The sequence below is a fragment of the Serinus canaria genome, chromosome 11 (genome assembly GCF_022539315.1).
Source record: "Serinus canaria isolate serCan28SL12 chromosome 11, serCan2020, whole genome shotgun sequence".
Lineage (NCBI taxonomy): Eukaryota > Metazoa > Chordata > Aves > Passeriformes > Fringillidae > Serinus > Serinus canaria.
In genome coordinates, this window is record NC_066325.1 from 15,170,536 (window position 1) to 15,191,472 (window position 20,937).

Consider the following 20,937-nt stretch of genomic DNA (forward strand, 5'->3'; position numbering starts at 1 on the left):
CATCCCCCTTCTAAGTCTCTGAATCTAAATGGTGCCCATCCTGGGGCAGGGAGTGAATCATATCCTGAGATGGGACCCCATGCTTTGGAAAAAACAGCCTTGGAATGTGCATACTTAGTGGTGGGTCCTGGGAGACAGCACTGGCAAAGCAGAGGGAAAAATAAACAAAAAACAAACTGAGAGTGAAGGAACCAGTCTAGTAAGAAATCTTTAATTTCTAATGAGCTTTAAAGGATTTGAGAGAGTTGATTTTTTTTAACAAACCAGTTCAAGTACATGCCTTCAGATTATAAAAGTACCTGAAATTGCCTAGAATATCAGCATGCATAGCTTGTTAATATTTACATATATTTACATGGGAAAACAAGAGAAAGATCTACAGTTATTTACAGTCTACATAGGAGAAGAGAAAGGCAGCATAATTGTATTTCCTAAAATACAGTAGTTGAATAGTCAGCACATGCATATTAAGATATATTTGCATGATAGAACGCAAATGTTTTAAGACGTACCTTTTAAACTCCCTGTGCTAAGGTATAGCATAATAAAGGTAATTTTTTTTTGTGTTTTGTTTCTAGTCTATTTTCATCAAGTGCTTTAAAATGTTCACTAACACAGCGGCGGCATTATTTACCCTGGCAATTAAAGCAACAGTACACACGATAATTTCCTACTAACTAGCAACAAGCTGCTGGTGAATGAAATATCTATTGTTTCTCATTACCCATCGACCAACATACAGGGATCTCTCCTTGTGAAGGCAGTGCCTAAGCTATCACCATTAATTATAGAAGTAATATAAATGAGACTCTACAGTATGTACTAAATGAAATATTAACAAGACCAGTGTCTTTGAGCCTGAAAGATGCACTAACAGGGCACACTTTACAGCAGGCTAGCTATGAAAATCACACATACATAATACAGGAGTGCCTGGCTTACAGCTCTAAGCCTAGACTTTAGAGGCCTGTTTGCTAGATCTGTATTATTGCAAAATACATTCCCTTAATTAGTTTCTGGAAGACAGAGTTGGTAGTTACTTTCTTACCATGATACTTCCCCATCATAACACCCTGTGGTTTCTCAATGCATTGTTATTGAACTGTGTCTGTGTGTGTATGTGCTTGTGTATCAACAGATGAAAAACAGTCTCTTTCTTTAAAACCTAAACAAACAGCTCGTTAAATATCTGTCCCAAAAGGTCACTTCCTCAAAAAGCTTTGCGTTGTGTGAATTTTTTTTTTCACTCGTATCTGAAATAAAGTCTAAAAAATTATCTGTGCAATGAAGGAAGAAGCCAGATGTCAGCATTGTGATGATATTCTATCAATAATGCATATGAAAAAGTCTAAATTTGGACTAGTAATAGTATTAAAAAGCTATATAAATATATACAGCATATACAGTACTGTATGTATACACACATTTATATAAAGTATATATATAATTAAAGTACAGCAAAACCATAAAACATTTCAATTCAGCATAAGTTAATAACAGAAGTAATTTCAATGAACTCTCATCTGTGTATGCCCAAACACCAACCAGACCAGTTCCAATGATTTTGTTGCAGCAGTGTATCTAATCTCTCTTTTTTGGCAGGATATGTTTGGTGTCAACAACCTGTTTGCTCAGCTCTTTAAATTGCCCTTGCCCAGAAGAATCCACCTTTTGCTGGCAGGTTAAGTGTCTCAGGAGGACTTCCAGTCCTCCACAGGATTTCCAGTTTGACTGTGGCCAACGAGTTGTGGTGGAGTTTGTGTTTGTGATCGTGTTTGTATAAATGTCCATCGCAGGAGGTGAGCATCCCTGGCAGGATGCTCAGGTGTGAGCAGCTCCCAGCAGAGCTGGGATGCCCAGGGACTGTTCCTGACGTGCTCTTTGCTTCTCACTCCACTGGCCAGTGCTGGCACACAGGGCAGGGGGCAAGCAATGGACTGCAGCACCATTTCTTCAACCTGATCTCACCCTTACCCTGTTACTCCCTGAAATGAAAATTGATAATTTTCCTCGGGGATTTTTCCCAGATCTAGAATTGAGGAGAAGAATGCTGCACTGCTCCACTGCTCCCTACCAGCCTGTGAGAAGAAAAGATCAGAGACATTTGCATGCAGTGTTCAAAGCTGCCATTTCAGTGGAGCAATGATGTCTTAAAAGTGTAAATCAGGTGTGAACGGGGGTTCAGTGGGCAGCAGAAGGAATTGCAGCTCTGATGTGCCTGGAAATGTGCTGTTGATAAAGAGGCCTGTGAGAAGTGCTGCTGCTCCTGCCCTGAAATGCTGGTAGAGCAAGGCAAAGCCACAGGCTTCATTATAGCTTTTAGAGCTTAAGGTGGCTCTCTGTCAGCCTTGAAACATTTTTCAGAAGCTGATTTTGGACTTCAGTAAGATTCTGGAAAAGAAATACGGTGCTGCCTGTGGGAACCAGCTCCCTTCCAGGTGCTGTGGCAAAAGCATTTAAGCTGCACAGTCTGGTGTTGTCTTAACCATTGTGTGGTTTTAGCTGAGATATCCCTGAGGGGCTGGCAGATACAATACCAGACCTATGGGAAATATCTGCCCTTCTGAAAGACAGCTGTGGAGCACGTGGGATATCTTGAGGCAGCTCAGATGTCTCAAGATCCATGTTAGGCAACTGAATCTGTACAGTCTGGTATGCCATGATGGCTCTGCCTAGCATATGCAAAGGGTGGGAGAAATGACTGCATGGATTTCAGGGACTGTTTCCCTCTAAAGCATCCATTTTTTAATAACTCACTGTTGTTTTGGCTAGTAAGAGTTTTATCAGGTTCTCTGTGAGCTGGGCAAAAAGACTGGATGAGAGAGGGGAGACACTGGAACAGGACCCGGAGTACCAAACAGCTTCACAGGTTAAAGAATTAATTTATACAATAGAGAAAAATAGGCATGATTTTAAAAGATAATTACATTTTTGTCAGCTACTTTGCCAACCTTGTTCTACATCTTCTACACATTTTAACAATGGTTTACTAGATAACACTTTATACTTACACAGTGCTTTTCCAAATTAAGTGTGAAAGCACTCCATAAATCTGAATGACTCCTCACAACACCCCTGTGAGGTGGGTAAAGAAGAGTAATCTCCCCATTTCATAGCTGGGAAAAGTGAGGTACATGGAGTTGAAGTGACTTGTCCAAGCTCGCTAGGGAAGGAAAAGTCCAAAAGAGGAAAACAGCCCAGTTCTCCTGACTTGATGTCCTGTATTGTATTTTTTTTTTTTCTCCTGTGGCATGATTGCAGAAAATCTGTTTGATGCCGGATGTTGGAGGCTGGAAGTTTTCAAGTGCTATCATTGCTGTAATTGAGAACATACTGGGGGTTGCATAACACAAACAACATGGTGCATTATCAAAATACATTTATTACAGTGGACACGATTTCTTTTGCAAAGTTAAATCCCAGAATGTAAGTTAAATATAGCTGCATATACTGAATAGTTGGAATAATCACTGGGTCTTAATGCCTCAGCAGTTGAAAACAAATCCTCTTTGGTGAACTACTGCAGTTTCCTTACTCAAAGAACACAGCACACTTATCTCCTATAATGTATGTAAAGAATACTGTAAATGTGTAAGGGTCTTAATGACACTAAGAAAAGTTACAGCTTGAAACCAACTATGCTTTGCAAGTAGAGAGGCTGATGGAGTTTTGAGTCTTTGTAGTTGGGAATTAGTTGAAAAAGGAATACATCAGAGGGGAATAAAGCAGACCTTATAGATTTTGGTTTATTCACTGTGTTATCTTCTAAGAGATGCTTTGCTGGTTTAATTGTGGTGATGGGGGAAGGGGAGGTGGTTGAGAACCTCTGGTTTAGATGTGGTTCTGTGAGAGCTTTGAAAAGACTGTAGATACAGTGCCAGTTCAGGTCACGTTTTCCTGCTGGCACTCGGGGTGGAAATAGGACCTGAAGTCAACTGAGCCCAGTTTGGAGTTTAGATCATATTTGGCAGCTCCAAAGTTTTATTTTTTGAGCTGCAGATATGATTTCAGTTTCAGGCTCTCCCAAAATAGCAAAGGAAGGTCTCAATTTCATATTTCCTTGCTGAAAAAGCAATCAAGGAATCCTGTTTTCTTACAGGACATTAATACATAGATATTCTGAGTGTTATTCATAAGGTAACTGTGCATCTGGGATTCTCTGAGTAAGAGGGCTGCAGCAGGAACTGAACAGTTCTCCTGTCATCTCACAGGCAAGACTAAAACATGTTCACTGCCTTGTTGGAAAAGTGACTGCTCCTCACAGCTCTGAGTGGTCCCAGTAGGAAAAGGAGCCTGGCATTGGGAAGTGGCTCCCTCAGCTACAGCTGGCCTCAGCCATGGATGATATCACCAAGCAGCTCTTAGGATTGCTCCTAAAAACTCAGATACTGAGGAATCCTGGATGAGGACATGAGGATTTTAGATGTGCTAGTGTTTTTCAGAAGAGGTCATTGTGCTCCATGTTGTTCACAAGGACTTGGGCTTGATAGGAAAAAGGAATAAGTGTAGTTTGAAAAAGCTCTGTACCACAATCCCAGCTTGGATGTAGCAATACCAGATGGAGACAAATCCATTCTGAGGGCAGTTTTCTCCCAGCTGCCCCCAAGCAGCACAACTTGCCCATCCTGAGCATCAGCCTCAGGGTCACAACAAGCAGATCCTCAGCCACTGCTCTAATCTGTGGAGCCTCTGAGAAGGCAGCAAACCTGTGCTAATTCCCACCAGGAGGAGGTGAGGCTCGAGGAATGTAAAACTGCAGCTGTCACTTTAGGGTTTGGTTTGGATAATGTGGTTGTGGGAACAGATTCTGTATCGTTTTGTTTGTAATTCCAAGGAGATTTTATATTTTACATCAAATCAGGAAGATGGCCACTGCTGAAGCCAGCTGGTGAGGAGCTTTTCCCTCTAACAGAATGAACTCTTCAGGGTGTTTATCAGAGGCTCAGGAAGGTATGGGACACCCCACTGCTTTCATATCTGGAATATGTTGATGCTGCCTTGGTTGCTAGGTTAGGTCAGTGGTTGGACTTGGTGATTTTCCCCAACCTTAATGACTCTCTGATTCCACCTGACACTGCTGTGCAATGAGTTATTTGGCTGTAAATGGCATGGACACAGTGCTTTAGTGTGGGTCTGATATTCTAGGGTGTGTTGGCTTTGTCTGATAGTCCTGATATTAATAACAGGAACAGCCTGAAGAGTTTTAAGGACTTGCCTTTTTATTTCACTTGAGCTGCTTGCTTTGAATCTGGCCCTTGTCACAAATACTCTCCTCTCATGTCATTTTGAATTCACCTCTTTCCACCGGCCATCTTTTCAAATGCTCTGTGCTGAACTTCACCTCAGGCTACCAAGATAACTGGCCTTTATCCTTAATTTTTCATAGGAAAATAAACCCCTCCTTTCCAAATAAGGAGCTGATCCCGTCTCCCTGGCAGACAATGCTGAGTGCTGTGTGCTCTTAACAGAGTTCAGAGTGGGTCCTATTCATTCATAGTTGATAAATATACAGATAAGTTATGGCTTTGTTTCTATTATTTATGTGCTTGGAATGTAAACTTGCTTCAGAACAAAAGTCTAATTTTAGAAAATAAACATGCATTTGAAGGTAGACAAATCTAAAAACTAAACATTAACTGTGTTTAATATGTTTTCTTATCAGGAACATAAATGGTATCTCAGACTACCAACAGATGCATTACATATGTTAATGAGGGTTCTGTATCTCAAGAACCCCTTTTGTTTTACCGTTAAGTTATTCGATATTAATTTGCATTCAGTGCCATCAGTTAAAAATTGACTGCTTGCAGTTATGAAATAAATGCCTATGAACTAGTAGCTACTTAGTATTTTCAGTTCAACAAAGGATTTTAGAAGGATGGATAATTTAGATCTTTGAGCCTCAACTATAAATAAACAGCAACTGCTGTATAAATCCCACCCTGCTGCAGAGGAAGATTGTATTACAAAACTGACAAATGATTTGCGGAAGAGAATGATGAACCCTTATTACTGAAACACTCTTCAACTTAATCCAAAACAAGATTCCCGGGTAATTTTACGTGCACTGGAAAGATTGATAGCGTGGTGCTTGCCCAGCAGCTTTCACATGTTTGACTGGATCGGAAATGGCACTGAGGCATGATTAAAGATTCAGCTGGGCTTCTCACAAATTCTTTATCCTGTGCATTCATTATTGCAACCCGCTGCCTTTGTTGCAGGTTCAAGAAGGCTGACCCCAGCTCTGGTGATTAGCACCCTGTACAACTGGTGGACCTATGGAAAAAAAATGTTTAGGTTGCCCGACGCTTTTAGCATTGTTTATCAGCTGCAATTGTTGGGGTGGGGGGGCTTAATCACAATGGATCAGGGAGAGTCTGTGACAACTGACAAGCTCATTGTTTAAGACATTTTTTAACGAAGTTGTTAACATTAATTCTTTTATATAGTACTCTAATCTTCTTCAAATTATGTTCTGACATGGCACAAACCGCTTGGCATTGAAAGTCATTCAACAGTGATTAAAGTGCTCTTTTTATTGGTTTAAGAATGTTTCATCTTGTATCAGCAGTATGGAATTGTTTACTAATTAGATTCCCTAACATCCTCTGCTGTTGTATGCTGATGATATGTGAACAGGAAAGCTGATGAGCAAAAAATTAAAACTTGTTACTAGACTGTCATAAGGCCCAGCATATAAAGATGTCATTCAAAGGACTGTGTTCATAAGGGATAAACAATATTTGCTGAGAAACAGAGCAGTTTCTGGCTAGCAGTGCAGGCAGTTCGCACTTATCTGCAGCTCTGGCTCTCCGCAGAGGTTTGTGGGATCATAGATGCAAAGGAGGGATTTATGCCTAGGGGACCTTCCCATTCAGCATGGCATATATGAGGCTTCTACACCTCCCACTTTGGGCTGGAGGTTGGCTGGAGACCTCCTGATACTCCTGCCGACCCAAAATGGGATTTGATTCCTGTGACTCTGATTCTCACTCCTCTCAGTCCTTGGACAAGTCACTTAGGCTGATCCTCAAGTGTCTGAATGCAACCAGCTCACAAAGGGAATTAGATACTTAAGTGGCTCTGAGAATCTGGGATTTCCCTCCTGTTACATAGTTTTGCTGTCTGAAGCATCCTCCTAGGCTTGATGAGTTAATGTTTGTCCATAATCGTGAGATACTAAAGCTTTACCCTCTGTCAACCAAGGGATAAAAACAACTGCATTTCTCTTAAGTAATAAAAAAGGTACTTTTCTTTCAATGATAGAACCATTGAATTTTCTTCTTCCAAAACAGCCAACATGATTGAAACATTTAGAAAGAAGTAAGGATACACACAGCCAAAAAGCAAATGGCACGTTGCTTACATCCAGTTCTCAGCAAAACACTGGAGGCATCGCAAGATAAAGTGCTTTGGGCTTCCAGCCACATAATCTTTTATCACTCAAAGTAAATATCCTATGCTCACACAGGGAAAGCTATTCTCTTCTTCTGGAGTCTAGCTTGTGTCAATGCTCAAGGTATAAAGCACTGCTTTTGTGCTCTGGGGTGTTTTTCTGCCTGCCGAGAATTTTGTTTAAACATCGTCAAATTCGACTCGTTTGAAAAGATAAATTATTGTTTGGGTTGGATTTTAAACTGGCTCTGATAAACTTCCATTTTATGAATTAGCTGAGGTCTGTTAGAGATAGCCTGAGTTTAGCTTGGCTGGACAGATGCTTTTCAGCAATAGCTTGAGGGCTCTCACTCTGCCTTGAGCAATTCAGATTAATTTTACCTTTCTAATGAAAGTCCAGTTGAATTGCTTGCAAAAAACTAATAATACTCTTTAGAGGCTTTAAGACATTCTAAACAGCTGAATACAGTGATCATACCTGTACTGTGGAGCTTTATAGGATAGTTGAAATGAGCATAGAAATTTTATTGTTCTCTATTAATATTATTTTTAGTAGAACTCTCTTCCATTTCTGCTACCACCTTTAAGATATTTTCTCTTTTTTTAAAAAAGATACTGGTTTAATAAGAGGATTACTATGTATTATACTAACTTCAAAAATATTTTGGTCTGTTGATAAATATATGCCTTTCAAAATACTTAATACAGACAGTTTTGGTTTACCTTGTGATGGGAGATCATTTCTAAGTTGTGGAGTCATCATTATCAGTTTAATCCCATCTGCTGAGGAAAATGCATGTCTTGCCAACAAATGTGCACTTCTTTTTTGCTACAAAGTTGAGATGCCTCAAATTAGGAGAACTGGGGCTTTTTAAACTGTTTCCTGTCCTTGAAGGATGAGAATGTAAAGTAGAGGTCCTCTGCAGGCTGACCCCCCCAGCAGCACCCTGAGTTTCCTTGGCTGTGACAATGAAAGGCCAAAAAACAAAGGAGTGGAGGAAAATCACAAGAGATTGAAGCCTATTCTCTTATCCCATTAAATTATCTTAATGTGGCAACAACTAATTTCTCTTCATTTACTTTTTCAATTGCACTTGGCAGCCTCTTTATTCTGATTCCTATCAGCTCATAATTTGTTACCACAGAAAGGACTAAGATGTACATAAATAATCATAAGATGCCAGATAAACTCTATCGGTTTTAAATTAGTGTTGTGTTTTGCTAATGCGCTCTCACCTATTATTTTTAATTATAGTTTACTAAGCAAAATAGCTTCTTGCCCTCTCCCCAGCTGTTCTGGCACTGTGCTCTTAGTCTGTGCCAGGGAATAGCCCATCACCCATGCCAGGGTGCTTGCCCCAACCCCGTGGCCTCCATCTGTAGGTTTTTGTTGAGACAATTCATAGAAATCCATTCTTCCTCTTTGAACATAAGTTCACTTGGTATTTAAATTTAAAAAAAAATAGGGAAATGGAAAGAAAAAAAAAAAAAAGAGAAAGCAAGAAAAATTTAAAAATCCCTTCTGATCCACAAAAGCCTCTAATCTATCCAGTCCATTTCTTAAAGCATTATAAGACATGAGAAATGTTGTTACAGAACAAAACTCCTCTGGAAAGCCTCGTGTCTCTGCAGAACCAGCCCTGTCTGTGCCTGCAGCAGTCAAATGCTCTCACACAGCAGCAGTGACAACTGCCTTGGACTGTTGATCCAAGATCCACGGGCAGGTCTGGCACCAATCCCGACTGCACTTTACATGATAGGTCTTAATTGGAGTGCCCAGGTTAATTTTGCACGAGAGGTTTAAAAAACCCAAACAAACCAAATCCATCTATCAGGCTGCAGGTCAGGGTGCCTGGGCATATGGTCAATGATTTCTGTGATGCAAAGGGAAGTTTTGAGCTGCTGCTTTTAAACCTGGCTCAGCTGTTCTGGTGTCAAACACCACCTGGGCAGCCCCTGCCACCAATCCAGGCGTTTACCGAAAAGGGGCAAAACACCTGAGCTTGGGGCTGTGGTTCAGGATTCTCTTTTTCTTCTGCTCTTAGAAGAAAGAAAAAGAAAGAAGTCTCACTGAAGTGGTTTGTGAAGAAGTGCCTTCAGCAGGGCTGCAGCCTCGTCACCGGGCAGGTCACCCTGCTTGCACCAGACGCAGCTCCAAAGGGCTGTGCTTGAAATCACAACGATAATAATAAACTATAAAACATCTATGCATTTATATAGTTCTACTTATTTTCTCCCTCTTAATTTAATTTTTTTTTTTTGTTATTCTTGCAGCAACAAGGAGCTGCCACGACGGTGTACTGCGCCACGGCGGCGGAGCTGGAGGGTCTGGGCGGGATGTACTTCAACAACTGCTGCCGCTGCCTGCCCTCGCAGCAGGCACAGGACAGCGCCAGCGCCGCTGCCCTCTGGGAGCTGAGCCACAGGCTGATCCAAGAACGAGCTGGCAGCCAGGCCAAATAGCAGGGAGCTCCTGGAAGGATCAAAACACACGAGAGTGTGCACGCTCGGAAACTGCCAGCACTGGAACCTGTCCAATCTTATCATCTAGAGGGTTTCCATGTACCTCAGATACAGATTAACCGGTGTTAAATGAAATAATAGCAGTCACAACATAGTGAAAAATGTTAAGTACTAATGGGAGGTGGGGAATACTGTGGGTTAAAGGGACAATGCAGCTTCCTGGGGCTTAGTTAGTCTCGGTTCTCTTTCTTTTGATTATAGCCCGTTCAAAGTGTAACCCAAGGAGGCATCTTCTGCCTTATTTTAGAAAAGCAATTCTGCAGTTAATTTCTGTTGTTTTGATTAATGGGTAGGTAGGTAGCCCAGTATGGGATTTCCTCCTTATTTTGATAATTACGGTCTGTTAGGCTTTAGGTATTGACTGGGAGATGGTAGTTGTGTTGATTCTTTTTCCCTACAAGGATTTTATTGGGTGTGGCAAATCAAAAGATTATTGAGGAAAGAAATCTTTTCAGCCCTTGACTGTTGGCTGCAAGTACATCTGTGCTGTCTAGAAAAAGAAGGTGCAGGAAGACATCTGAACAGCAATGGTAAAGTCACAGCTAATTAAATATTTCTGGTTTGTTTTTTTTTTTTTTTTCTTAAAAGATTACAATAAAAGATATGTTGTAAACCATTCCCTAAGTATTTCGAGTTAGCACAGATGAAGATGTCTCCTCAAGAACACACAGAGTGTAATCAGGGGTTTAAATGGTATTTCCGTCAATTTCTCGGTTCACAGTTTTAAGGAGTTTTATTTCCTTGAAAGTTCACAGTTTCTCAGTTCTCCTGATACTGTATCCCATTCCAAATCTGTCTTTTCTTTCCATTTAAATTCAATAAAACAACATGCTTGCTTGAATATTGTCACCTGAAGAGAAAGTTTGTCTCATTTCTGCAAATGTTTTAGTTCCATTTTTTTTTAGAAAACAAAACCTTGAGGAAAAATAAAGAGCTTCTTGTTGATGCCAAGAAAATGTTGGTTTTTTTCTTGTTTCTTTCTGAGTTCATTTTTGTATTTTGTGCTTTGTAGCTTCATGCCTTCATGCCAGAAGGTTGTTCTAAGCCATCCTCAGTCCAGCATCACATTTTCTGTAGACAGAATATAAACAAATGAATAGAAGGACACATTGTTAATAGAAGTTTATTTGATCCCCTTTTTATTTCTGCTTTATTGTTAACAACCTGCCTTCCATGATTTTTCTTTTCTTCAATCATAGTACATTGAATTAGTTGTTGAACAGAGTTAAAGTCAAGGCTTCTACCCCAGTGCAGCCTCAGCTGCTCCTTCCTTGTCTGCTCCCTTACCTGATGCCACAGCCTTTCCTAAAGCAGCAGTAAGAATATATGGCCTTTTTTTATCCCTGCTGTGCCACCTCTGTAGGAACAGCTTCAGGAGACAACAAATCCTGCCCACTCATCCTCCTCGACTCTCTGCAGCCCCTTCCCCAAGGGCAGCACAACCTTTGAAACATTTAGTGGAATAAAGAAATAAAAGGGGATATTCCAGAAAGAACAACACCTCTTTTCAGCCTTTTGCAGAGTTTAAAAAACAAACAAACAAACAAACAAACAAACAAACAAACAAAAAAAAAACAAACACCAAAAAAAACCCCAAAACAACCTCCTTCTTGTCTCCTAGAAGTTTCCTCCAGTCTGTGCTACACAGACCAGGTGCTGGTGTAGTGCAGTGTCTGAAATTTCATGGCCTGGGCTGCAGGCTTTGCAAGCTGAGGCAATGGTTACTGCCAAATTCCTTGTATTGTCTGGAGTTTAACTGGGGAGAAAAAGTGATTAACTCCTGTCACCTGTGCAACAGCCCTCACACACACATTATTTTTCCCTTTCAGAGCCAGACAGAATTACTGTGGTATGACACAGGCAGTGTAGGACTGCAGAGCTCTGCACTGGAGCTTGGCATTGCTGGGTTCAGAGGAGGCACTAATTGAGTGGTGCTGGGAGCTCTGCACTCCCCTGAAGGCCTGGGCCTTCTGCTCCATTTAGGCAAACATTAATAACCCATAATGAACCCCCTGTCATTCCTTATTGCTGAAATATTGTTCTCTTCCATGAGAATTCAGTACTTAGGGATATTGCCTACCTTCCTTCAAAGAATATCTGTGTGCTTTTCCTCTGTACCCCACTCTCTGTGTTAGTGTTACAAGGTAAGAGCACTTTTCATGTTAGCAGAGTTTTCCTTTTGCACTACTATGAGGTAAACTAACCCTTAACTTCACTGAGTTGTTTGGGTTCCTCTGGTTTTTATTTCTGGTTATTATTAATTGACACCAGTGTATTGCCCTGTCAAGAATTTCACTGTCCTAATTTTCTCCAATGCAGACAAAATTACTTGCTCCCTGTTTCTTTCTTTTTATTTCACTCTGTCATTCTCCTTTTCTCTTTTTTCCTCTCCTTCTTTTTTTTTCTCTCTCCATTTTCCTTCTTCCACCCTCTGTTCTCCTCTTTGTCTCTCATTCTCCTGTGTTGAGATAGCCTGTATAAAAAAAGGCTTTTTCCAAATGAAAAAAAAAAAAAAACAAACCACCAAGCTGTAGAGCCCTCACTTCTATTAGAAACACTTGTGAAAATAATTTTTCTTGCAATCTCAGTTTGGTTTCAGCACAGGAGGGATGTGCAAGGAACATTAAAAAAGGAAAAGCAATTGAAAAGAAACAGACTCCAACCCCTCCATTTTAATATCCTAGATGTGCCAAAGTCATTGGCTTTCAAATATATTTTGGTGTAAAATTTGGCACATTTACAGCCGGTCAGATTTATTTATTTGACTGGCTTACATTTTTCTGGTTGATTTACCTGAGGCAATGTCTGTGTGAATTACTCCACAATGCATTGACTCCAGTGTTCATTAAAGGTAGTTAAGTGATCCTGTGTCTAATATTAAAGCAAACCCCATTAACCTTAACTAGTATCATATCAGCAAAACAAAAAGAACTGAATAAAGCAAAATAGATCGGGTATTTATGGTTCTTGGAAAAGATCCAGCAAATTCACATCAAGCTCCTAATAGTCCTAATAAGCACTTGCTAGTTATCCCCGTGAAGGAGGAGGAGGCTGGGTTAGGGCTGTGTGATGCAGGCTCAGGCCCTGGGGGCTTTGGGAAGGGGAGGCGACACCGGAGCATTTCCCACCCACTCGCTGCAGGGCATTGTCCGACCCTTTCCCCCCTGCTTCCCTTCCAAAGTCAACGTTTCCCATTTTAATCGTGATTTTTTTGACCCTATATTGGTGTCCGAAAGTCCATGCAGGTGAGTGAGCAAACTGCCTTGCTGGGACTGAGGAGCCAGAAGCTTTTAGGGAATGGAGGGGCCTTTTCACTCAGTGTCAGCTTCCCCTGCTGTCCATTGTTCTGCCCAGACAGCCACTGGCTGCTGTCACCTCTGCTTGCCAAATCAGGTAGAGGTGAACCAGCAGAAACCCAGGCCAAATCCTGATTTCTTTTATTTTTCCTTCCTGCTTTTTCTTTTGACATCTGGGAGACAAATCCCAGATATTCTCCGACCAGGTAGGGCTTTTTATTGGAGAAGTCTTTCCAGCAACCCTGCAATAATTTGACTTATATCAAGGTTGAATAACTCCTTGTCAGGTGTTAAGCTCATGACCTTTCAAGCCAAACACACTTATACTAACCAGTTTACCATTGGAATGATCAATATCTTGTAAGTGAGAAAGTCTAGACAGATCTTATTTTGTCCTTTGGTATCACTTGTGGCTTTGGAATTGATCATTATATGTGGCTGGGGAAAAATTGCCTATACATTTCATGCTCTGTATTTATCTTGACAAGGTTCTCTAGGATTATATTTTCATAATCTGAATGGCAGTGGAACAGCTGCTCAGACTGTGCAAGCCCTTCTCATCGGGCTGAATTTAAGCCACGGTAATTACTCTTTCTCCTTATGTATTTCTTTTTTAAACAAGCGTGTACTATACATTAAAATGTATGGTTGGGGTGGCAGGGGGCATGCTGAGAAGCTTGGAAAATGCTGCTAAAATGTATTTCCTTCCACACAGTAGCTGATGTGGGTTTGCATTTTATTCTAAATATAAGCCCATGTCTGAGCACGAGTGGGCTCTGAAGCAGGGTCCCAGCCTACGGAGGTAAAATGTTGTTTTATTAAAACATCTTAGAGCCAAGATTCCCTGAGGCTGGAGGCAGTTTAGGAAAGCTGGAATAGCCAATAGTAATACCCAGTAAATGCACGACTGACTGAAGCCCTCAACTGGTCCCTTTGCAAAGAGAATCCTGGGTGAAACCCACGCCCAGGGAAGCAGCTGAGCTGTCACCAGGGCCACAGGGACCTGCACAGGCTGATGCCAGGCTTGGGAGGTGCCTGAGTGACACGGTGATGGAAGCACTGAAACACAGCAGACTGATGGGTGGCTATTTCCTGGTGCTCTTCCCTGTGGGATGGAGGAAATGGGAAAATAGAGAGGTATCTTGGAGTGAAACAATGTGCTGCTTTTCTCTCGAGTTTGTGGTTTTTTTCATCCTACTCTGCTAACTGTGTTATTTACTAGATGCCTTTTCTGGGCTGTGCTTTTTCTTCTCTCCCCCACCCCTGTTGCGTTTGCAGAGCACTTTCCAAGGGGTGTTTTGTGAATTAGCTTCATGCTTTAAAAGAGAAGATTGCTCTGGCAGAGAACAGCATAGTTGTAAAAGTGTCAAGGTGTTATGAATGTCCTGATGATAGAGCCCAGTTGTTATCTGCTGGGTAGTGAGGGAGGATAGCTAATGATGTGCAGCATGTAAACCGTTTGTTGCTCTAATCCATCTGTGTGGAGAGGAGTGAAAAAGAGGGGCGAAATCCTGGGAAAATTACTTGGACAGCTGGAGATAAAGTGTGTACTGATGGAGTCATCCAGAGGTAGCTGTCAACATGAGCTGTGTTTGCATATAATCCAAGCAATGCACAATGATTCCTTTTGGTACTGTTTTTTTTTATGGGGGTTCATGTGTCTCTGCACAGACCTTAATTACTATCCAGTATCTCTTACCAACTGGGCTCCAGTTTTAAGTGAGGAATGTGATTTTAATCAATTCGTGGCTGGGTAGTGGAGAGAAGTACTACAAACAGACCAAAGCAAGACATATGGATCCCTTTGGAGGACCTGAATTAAATGAGAAGCAGTCATTTTATTAATTCTGCTGTGTTTTATAGACCTTTTATATGGAACATTACCCATACAACTTCACTAGCTAATTAAAAAGGGCTCTTATCAATTTGCTGGGCAGTTGCTTATGCAGGGGAGAAAAAAATAAAAAAGAGAAGAAGAAATAATATTTTTTTTTTGAGTCCCAGAAAATCATTGATCTTAAGGGGGTACAGAGCAGATCACCAAATGCCTGGTGAGACTATTTGGACTGCCTATCTTCACTCTTCTGAAAGAACTGTTGTAAAAACTGAACATTACACAATGCTTTGAGACTGATCTGCCCCGTGCCTGTTCATATGGAAACCTTACACAGGCCTGGTGCAGTGCCTGCAGATATGTGAGCACAGGCTAAATTAGGGGCTTTGCACACTGGATTTCTATGATCCCTCCTGGCAAAGAAGGCACCTTTTTCCTTGGGCTGGCATTAGCCTTCAGCAGCAGCAGTTTGAGCAGCTTTGTAGTGTTCTCAGCCAGGACTGAGGAGTGTGTGTGATGCTGGCGGGCGTGGAACATGCAAGCTTTTTGCAAAGGGAGGAGAGAGAGAGAGGGAAGCAAGTGCAGGGGAGCCAACCTGGTCCTGACTGATCATCACATCAGCACGGAACTGATGGCTTTAAAATGGACTTTGCCTTCTGCAGGCAGCCTGAGAGGAAGGTCAGGACACACTGGGGAAGGGTATGGAAACAGGGAGTGCCTCTCTGAGTGCAGCCCTCAGTGCTGCTGCCTGTGTGGGATGGGACGAGGCTGAAGCCGTCCCAGCACCTGAAAAGCAGCATCACAAAAATGCAATCAGCAGGGACAGAGACAAGAAAAGTCTTCTAAACCCCTTGCACCTCCACAAACCCTTACTTTACGTGGAGTATTGGATTTTACAAGCACGGGTCTGCTGGGAGCTGTCTGCCGAGCACAGAGTTAGCAGTGATTGAACAGCAGCGTTTTTAGCATTTTGACTTAAATCCAGTGTAAACTTGTAAGTGAACTGCTGGCCTGGGCTGGGTCTCTGGTGGACAGCAGTCAGCCATGCATCACAGGCCGTGCAGCCACCGAGTGCCTGGATGGTGGCTGTGGGTCACAGCTCAAAGGAAGCCCTGAAATTTTGCTTCAATGGATCCTGAATTACTTCTCATCCCAGGGAAAGCTTTATTTCTCTCCCTCTCTTTTCTCCCAGCATTGAACCGGCATGGCTGGAGAAGAGAGGAGAAAGGGAGCCGGTACTGAGGCCATCTCAAATGTACCTGGACTACAAACAAACCAGTATTTTCCTTCCAGCAAAGCAGTTCCTTTAATCTTTATGAGCGGGAGAAACTCATGCATTACAGAGGCACAAAACTGAGAAGGGAGAGGCGGGTGCGAATAGCTGCATTAGAATTAAGCCCTGTTTTTAATATGACACCTGTCAGACTTATTGTTAAAAATATGGAGAAAGGCTCCCTTCAGAAATAATAACATTGCAGCAAGGTTAGTTACACACAGTGAGTCCTGTCAACAGCCGCAATTAAAAGTTGTTTACCGCCGAGCGGAGCGGCTCGGCAGCGCCGGGGCTGCGCGGACCCTGCGCGCTGCTCCAGCCCCAGCCCGCGGCTCACGGACAATCCTCGCTTCCAGCCCAGCCCGCAGCCGGGATGGGAGAGCCTTCCCCGCGATCACACCGCTTCCTAATGACACTGTCACCCAGGCGGGGATCCAGCCCAGCCCGCAGCCGGGATGGGAGAGCCTTCCCCGCGATCACACCGCTTCCTAATGACACTGTCACCCAGGCGGGGATCCAGCCCAGCCCGCAGCCGGGATGGGAGAGCCTTCCCCGCGATCACACCGCTTCCTAATGACACTGTCACCCAGGCGGGGATTAGCGCCGCTCCGCAGTCAGCGGCCGGTGTCACCGGGTTTAGGCTGCCGAGCAATTAAAGGGTCAATTTACGGCTGGGGTGAAGGGCAGGGGACCGGGGGTGTCTGGCAAGGAGAGCCCCTGATGGCCAAGAGCTGTCAGAGAGCCCTGCCCTGCAGGGGCGACTCTCTCTCCCGGCTGGCTATTAAAAGCCATTCCTCGCCGTCGCAATTGAGCCACCCGGAGAAATCCCCTCCTCGCCCGCTGCCAGCTGCGGGGCACCAGCACCGCCACTCAACCCAGACCGCAGAATTAATTCCATTTATGCCCTCAGCCAGATCTCAAAGTGAGGCTCTGGAGACGCAGGAGAAATTAATTTATTAAAAAGCAATAGCTTGATAATGCACATGATGATAGAATAAATGAATCTGTTCAATATCTTATAAAACAGTTGGCAATCACATAATAGAGCATTCATTGTCAATTTAGTAGCTTGTCTCATTATACTCTGCAAATAGTAGTAAAATGGTGTATTATTCATGAACCAACATGCTTTAATTACTTTTAGTGCACATTTATTTTTTCAAATGTAATATGAGTTAGATTCAGCCATAACTGTAACTCAGCTGATGAATCTTGAAGCAGTAACACAAACTGGAAGAGAAATTTTATGAGCACAGGAATCGGTTTCTGGGAAGTTTGTAGCATTTCTATATGCTATGAAAGCAGTCCTAAAATGCCAGCCTCAGATGTTGGCCCAGATTTGGATTGTAGCTGATAATACTTCAGTAAATACAAATTATTAATTGATAAAGCAATCAGATCTAATTTCAAATTTCATTGTTTGATAAGTTGTTAGTTTTTTTGAGATTTTTAATTTTTTAAAATTTTTGCTGCCATAAAGCAAACCCCTGTATCTAATACAGTTTATTTGTTGGCTTTACATAGAGAAATTGTCTTGTTAACACTCCCTCCCTTCTTGGCTTCTCACACACACTTTTCACCAGCTTAATTTGCTATGAAGGTCTCATACACATGCAGCCAAGGTCAGTGAAAGTCCACTGCTCATTTCAATTAAAATGTTTGCAAGGATTTATACATAATAAACTGATCTTGCCTATAATAATAGGTTTCCTTAAGTCAGTCTTGCTGCTACTAAGTATAATGTTGCAGCACACTGTTGATTTCTATGTACATAGAAAAAAGAGCACAGTAAAATAAGATGACTTGAAAATGCAATTAAAGTGTAAATCTTTTCACCCATTAACATTTAGGGTCCATTAGATTGCTTTGTCTTTTACAATATTAAATGCTAAAATGTTTTGCTTTTATTCTGTAACAGTATATTCTAGTTCTATTTATAATACAAATGTAATTTAGCTCCCAATAAATCTTGGCTTTAATTGGTTATTAAGTATGTGCTACTCTGTCATAAATTTAATCCACAGAATTTCTTTTTTCCCCCCTATTCATCTCCCTGGCTTTATATCCTGGGGTTAGGAACAGGGTTTGGGGACATCATCAACATTTAGCCCATGTGAGCATCTCCCCCGGGAATGTGGACTGGGGTCATTGCCTTCACTCTGAGCCCTTCAGGAGGTGCTGTGGGGCACAGAGTGCTCCAGGCTGGAGGCTGAGCTCACACAGGGGCTTCATGAGCCTCTGCCCAAAGGGAAATGCTCTTGCAAGGTCTTTGCTCTCACCCCAGGGACTCCAGGTGCAAGTGGCTGGCTCTGGTGTGGGGTCTGACTCTCCCAGGCAAGAGATGGAGCTGAGGCCAGCGCTGGAGCTTTGGCCCTAATAAAGATTGTAGAGGGTGTGAACCAGGGCTGAATTTCACTCTTTTGCCCTTGATGTTATCTTCTGCCTTGAAAGGTGTCCAAACTGTGGCTGCACAATTATGACTCTTTTCCTCAGGCCTCAGTAAGCACAATTTAGACTAGTTTTTATTGGTCACTGAGGATGAGTTTCTAAGGTTTTTTAGATTCAAGAACTGGGGTAATAGCATTGTGAGGGCATGGCCCAGTTTCCTTTGTAATCCTGATTTCAGTTCCCACTAGTAACCTGAAGCCATGACTGTTTAATCCTTAATTCCTGCCACAATTAACATCTCATATTCAGGAGTACTTCTCTGTGATTTGGAAGGAAATCTGTCCCCAGCTAGGTCAGCCCTAGCTGGTCTCTTTACTGAGTGGGAAGGGATCCTTTTCAGCTGGAGTCAAACACAGTAACACCTCATTTAATGGTGCAATAGAGCAGAGAATCTGTTCACTGGATGCAGTAGGAATCAACATCCTTGCAATTAGAGCTAGTGAGGAATGCAGGCACACAAACTCATAAGCTACTAATGAACTATTTGAGCAATTCTACAGGTATTTATATAAGGCTGAGACAGCATCCTCCACTGAAGAGTGCTCCCCACCTCCCACGTATTCCCAAGGAAGCTTTAACTGAAGTGAAATTTCTTTGTGTAAATACAGGCAATGCAGAGAGTCCCACGTGCTCTGCCACTGCCTCTGCACTCATGGCTTTGGTTTGAGCTGGTGAGCAAACAGGGCTGCTCTTTGCCACGTGTCTGTGCCCACAAAGGTCACTCTGCTTCCCCTCACCAACATTTTCACACTCCTGAATGCACCATCACACCATGGCATATGAAGCAGAGGACAGCTTTTTAAAATCCCTTTTCCAGCACCTTTCCTTCCTGGTTCACACTTGTCCTGGATTTCCCACCTTCATGAGCACAAGCAAAGGTTGAATTCTGTCCATTCCCCTGTTGGATAATCTCTAAGAGCACCTCAGAGGAGTGTGCCATCCCTTTCCATGGGTCACAGCAGGCAGTTTCCAGGGCAAACCCCTCTCCACCCAGAGCCAAAGCCACATCAGGCAGTGTCCATGGGTGGCTGAGGTACAGCAGGAATCCCCAAGGCAGCATTTCCCCTGGTCCTTCTCCAGGTCAGCAGGGCAAGAGTGAGGACAAAGCTCACTGGTGGGTTACACCAGCACTTCCCTGACCTGGTGCCCTGATATTCTTGGCAGCAACCCTCTACGAACTATTGCCTTCCCCTCATCTGTGCCTGCCCTGTAGGAGGCTGGCAAACCCCACCAAAAGTCAAAACAAAGCTGGTGACCTGTTTGTTGAAGTACAAAAATTGCTGAAGGGCTCCACAACAGCTGAAAATGCCATTGCACAGACTGGTGCTCACACTCCAGCCCTGAAGAGCCTTTGGAAGGCACCAACCATGCTCATATCAGAGCTCCTGCCCCTCTGGAATGAGTGACAGGGAGACCTCAGCAGGCCTTAGAACATTATGTAAGTCACTACAAGAGCCTATTATTTCACTGTGTAAATTGCATATGGAGCACTTGAAATGGGCAGACTTTAACAAACAGAAAAAATAACTACAGCAATTTGTCTTCAAAATAAATCAGGGAGTAAAAAAAACCATCCATGATGATCAATTGAACTGCACTTCAAACTTTTACTGGCAAATTGGTCAGTCAGTCAGCTAAATATTTGTTTTATGTCCATGAACAAATAGAAATTAAAAAAAAAATTATAAGAAATCTTTTTTTTTTCCAGGGTATGAGCCGATCTTTGCCTCGCTGGTCTTATTGGCTTAGTAATCCATCTATTTACTGCCCTTACAATGAAATACAACAGTTCCATCTGAATAAACTGATTACTTTTCATTTCCTTATTTTTATATCAGTCCCCTGGTTTTTGAAACCTTTCTAATTTTTATATCAGTTCCCTGATATAGTCAAATATTTTCTCAATGGCAAATCAGTTGTTCAAGTGGATGCCTTTGCTCCTGAATGTGAAGTTAATGGCATCTTTTGCACAGATCCATGTTCCCAGACACAGTCCATGAAAATGTGGCCCTAGATGAGCACTTATATATGTTTACATAAATCTCTATATCTCACACACATATAAAATGCCGACAGAAACTCCTGTACAACACCAACCATTTGAAAAAAAAATTTTCTGGGTTTGTTGATTGCCCTAAGGTAAAAATCAATGAATTTAGCTTTCTAGA

The 20,937-nt window shown here is 42.3% G+C and overlaps 2 protein-coding genes across 3 annotated transcripts in view; one reads left to right on the forward strand and one right to left on the reverse strand.

The window, feature by feature from the left end:
• WWOX (WW domain containing oxidoreductase) overlaps nucleotides 1-10,759 on the forward strand; it is a 471,276-nt gene extending 460,517 nt beyond the window's left edge. For both annotated transcript variants that reach the window (XM_009090740.4, XM_050979041.1), the window contains one exon: nucleotides 9,670-10,759. In XM_009090740.4, the coding sequence (XP_009088988.1) occupies nucleotides 9,670-9,858 (189 nt within the window). In that variant the 3' untranslated portion in view covers nucleotides 9,859-10,759. The remainder of the gene's footprint in view (nucleotides 1-9,669) is intronic.
• Nucleotides 10,760-10,842: 83 nt separating this feature from the next.
• The window catches only part of MAF (MAF bZIP transcription factor), a 182,009-nt gene continuing 171,914 nt past the window's right edge, over nucleotides 10,843-20,937 (reverse strand). Inside the window, exon 3 of the mRNA XM_050979044.1 lies at nucleotides 10,843-10,989. The gene's annotated coding sequence lies outside the window, so the exon portion shown is untranslated. The remainder of the gene's footprint in view (nucleotides 10,990-20,937) is intronic.